This window comes from Colobus angolensis, unplaced genomic scaffold (genome assembly GCF_000951035.1).
Source record: "Colobus angolensis palliatus isolate OR3802 unplaced genomic scaffold, Cang.pa_1.0 Scaffold18, whole genome shotgun sequence".
Lineage (NCBI taxonomy): Eukaryota > Metazoa > Chordata > Mammalia > Primates > Cercopithecidae > Colobus > Colobus angolensis.
The window spans coordinates 3,454,602-3,458,449 of NW_012114932.1; the positions used below are offsets into that span (position 1 = coordinate 3,454,602).

General features: G+C 43.3%; 1 protein-coding gene across 1 annotated transcript in view; it reads left to right on the plus strand.

The window, feature by feature from the left end:
• Window positions 1–3,848, plus strand: part of PRKAR2A (protein kinase, cAMP-dependent, regulatory, type II, alpha) — a 126,667-nt gene that overhangs the window by 69,619 nt on the left and 53,200 nt on the right. The window contains exon 6 of the mRNA XM_011939131.1: window positions 1,922–2,075. Within this exon, the coding sequence (XP_011794521.1) occupies window positions 1,922–2,075 (154 nt within the window). The remainder of the gene's footprint in view (window positions 1–1,921; window positions 2,076–3,848) is intronic.

A 3,848-nucleotide genomic window follows, 5' to 3' on the forward strand; every position in this document is an offset into this window, starting at 1 on the left:
CTAATTTTTGTATTTTTAGTAGAGACGGGGTTTCACCATGTTAGCCAGGATGGTCTTGATCTGACCTCGTGATCTGCCCATCTCGGCCTCCCAAAGTGCTGGGATTACAGGCGTGAATCACCAGGCCCGGCCGAAAAATTGTTTTTTTTCTTACAACTCAGAATAAGGCAAGGATGTTTGCTTTCACCATTTCCACTTAATATTGTATTGGATTACAATATTGCATTGTCAATGCAATAAGGCAAAGGAAAGGAAGGGAGGGAGGGAGGCAAGGAAAAAAGGAAGGAAGAAAAAATGTGACATAGATACACAATGAAATACTATTTGACCATAAAAAAGAAGGAAATCATGTCATTTGTAGCAACATGGAGGTTGCTATATTAAGTTAAATAAGATAGGCACAGGAAAACAAATACCACATGTTCTCGCTCACATGAGAGTGCTAAAGAACACTGATATCATAGATATAGAGAATACAATGATATATACCAGAAACTGAGAAGGGTGGTGGGTGGATGAAGAGAAGTTGGCTAATGGGTACAAACACACAGTTAGATAGAAGCGATACATTTTAATGTGTCTTTTTTTTTTTTTTTTTTCCTTTTTGTGGAGACAAGTCTCCATACGTTGCCCAGGATTGTCTCAAACTCCTGGGCTCAAGCAGCCCTCCCAGTTTAGCTTCCTAAAGTGCAGAGATTACAGGTGTGAGCCATTGTACCCGGCAAGTTCTAATGTTTTATAGCATGATAAGGTGACTATACTTGGGTGACAATATTTTGCGTATTTCAAAGTAACTATTAATAGAAGAGAGGACGTGAAATGATACTAACACACAGAAATGACATATATCCCAAGGTGATAGATACCCCAGTTACCCTGACTTAATCATCACCCATTCTATGCATGGAAAAAACACTCACATGTACCCCATAAATTATGTAAAATATTATATATTATTAAAAGAAAAAAGATTAGGCTGGGCGTGGTGGTTCATGCCTTTAATCCCAGTACTTTGGGAGGCTGAGACAGGAGGATTGCTTGAGTCCAGGAGTTCCAGACCAGCTTGGGCAACATAGTGAGACCCCATCTCTACAAAAATAAAAAAAATTAGGTGTGGTGGCACACATCTGTGGTCACAGCGACTCAGGAGGCTGAGGTGAGAGGATTGCTTGGGGCTGCAGTGAGCCATGATTGTGCCTCCGCACTCCAGCCTGGGCAACAGAGCAATAACCTGTCTCAAAAAGTGTATGTGTATATATATATATATATATAATTTTTTTTTTAAGTAAAGATGGGGAGGAAAAAAAAGGAAGGGGCATATAGATTGGAAAGGAAGTATTAAAATTGTCTTTGTTTCAGGTGACATGATCCTCTATGTAGAAAATTCTGGCCGGGTGCAGTGGCTCACACCTGTAATCCCAGCTCTTTGGGAGGCCGAGGCAGACGGATCACGAGGTCAGGAGATCGAGACCATCCTGGCTAACACGGTGAAACCCTGTCTCTACTAAAAATACAAAAAAAATTAACCAGGCGTGGGGGCGGGTGCCTGTAGTCCCAGCTACTCGGGAGGCTGAGGCAGGAGAATGAGAATGGCGTGAACCCGGGAGTTGGAGCTTGCAGTGAGCCAAGATCCCTCTGCTGCACTCCAGCCTGGGCGACAGAGCGAGACTCCGTCTCAAAAAAAAAAAAAAAAAGAAAATTCCAAGAATGCCACAGAAAGGCTACTAGAATTAATAAGTGAGTTTAGCAAGGTTATAGGACACAGTACAAAGTCAAAATACAAAAATATGTTGTTTTTTGTATACTAGCAAAGTTCCTTTGGAAATATCTTAAAACAACATTTTATTTTATATGTACCTGCCAGTTCTTAGCATTTATTATCAGAAGTAACTAATGAAATTATTTTTTGTCATTCTTCTAGGGGAACTTACGACATTTTAGTAACAAAAGATAATCAAACCCGCTCTGTTGGTCAATATGACAACCGTGGCAGTTTTGGAGAACTAGCTCTGATGTACAACACCCCGAGAGCTGCTACCATTGTTGCTACCTCAGAAGGCTCCCTCTGGGGACTGGTGAGTGAGAGAAATTGTTCCCCTTGTAAGGCACAGTATTAATTCCCTTTCTGTGTCTCTGTCCTCGGGCTGTTGATTTACACTATATCTTACAGCCAGTTATCTGAAAGACATGGATATTATAAAATTATCAACTTTTTTTCTCAAATGAAATCACATTTTAAAGACATGAAAGAGCACTTTAGGGCTGGGCAGTGTCTCACGCCTGTAACTCCCAGCACTTTGGGAGGCTGAGGTAGGCAGATCATGAGGTCAGGAGATAATCCTGGCTAACGTGGTGAAACCCCCATCTCTACTAAAAATACAAAAAAATTAGCTGGATGTGGTGGCAGGTGCCTGTAGTCCCAGCTAGTCGGGAGGCTGAGTCAGGAGAATGGCATGAACCTGGGAGGCAGAGCTTGCAGTGAGCCGAGATCACACTGCTGCACTCCAGCCTGGGCAACAGAGCAAGACTCCATCTCAAAAAAAAAAAAAAATAACACTTTATTGTGACATCCTGATGTTAAATTAAGAGTGCTCCTGAAAGAGATACAGTGACTTAAGTGACTTAAGGATAGGTCATGCACTTGGGACTCAATGATTGAAAAACTTGAGAATAGATTTGTATAGGGGAATAATAAATAATGGGGGCCCAGGCGTGGTGACTCACACCTGTAATCCCAGCACTTGGGGAAGCCAAGGCGGGGAGATCACTTGAGGTCAGGAGTTCGAGACCAGCCTGAGCAACATGGTGAAACCCTGTCTCTACTAAAAATATGAAAATTAGCCAGTCATGGTGATGGGTGCCTGTAGTCCCAGGAGGCGGAGGTTGCAGTGAGCCAAGATCACGCCACTGCACTCTAGCCTGGGCGATTGAGCAAGACTCCATCTCAAAAAATATAAAACAAGGCTGGGCGCGGTGGCTCAAGCCTGTAATCCCAGCACTTTGGGAGGCCGAGACGGGTGGATCACGAGCGAGACCATCCTGGCTAACACGGTGAAACCCCGTCTCTACTAAAAAAATACAAAAAACTAGCCGGGTGAGGTGGCGGGTGCCTGTAGTCCCAGCTAGTCGGGAGGCTGAGTCAGGAGAATGGCGTAAACCCAGGAGGCGGAGCTTGCAGTGAGCTGAGATCTGGCCACTGCACTCCAGCCTGGGCCACAGAGTGAGACTCCGTCTCAAAAATAAATAAATAAATAAAACAAAATAATAAGCCTTGGTGCCAACTACTGGTTCAGACCAAGATGGAATAGCACTATACCATGCTAGTGTTCTCACTTAAAAACACACACACACCACTCTGGACACAATATAGCAAACAGGAAGACCCTGAAAGGTGGAAAGAAGGCAGACTATCTAGGGACATTGGGGCTTGAGGAGAGACATGACAGTGAGTTCCTGGGTTCCCGTATATCCCAGATGGGGTACTGGAAAAGCCTGAAATCCAGATCTGCCAACAGGTATATTCAACAAGAGCAAAACTCCATCTCAAAAGCAAAAACAAAACAAAACAAAAAGAACAAACAAAATCAGCTGGTGTCAGCTAGGATATAGAAGAACTTAACACCATTAATTAACAAAAGCTATGTGAAATTTCTAGAACACTGCACACAGCAACAACAGAATGAACATTTTTTTCAAGCCTATTCAACCAAATAGGCCATATCTTGGAATATAAAATAAAACTTTAAAAATGTGAAAGAGGCCGGGCGCGATGGCTCAAGCCTGTAATCCCAGCACTTTGGGAGGCCGAGACGGGCGGATCACGAGGTCAGGAGATCGAGACCATCCTG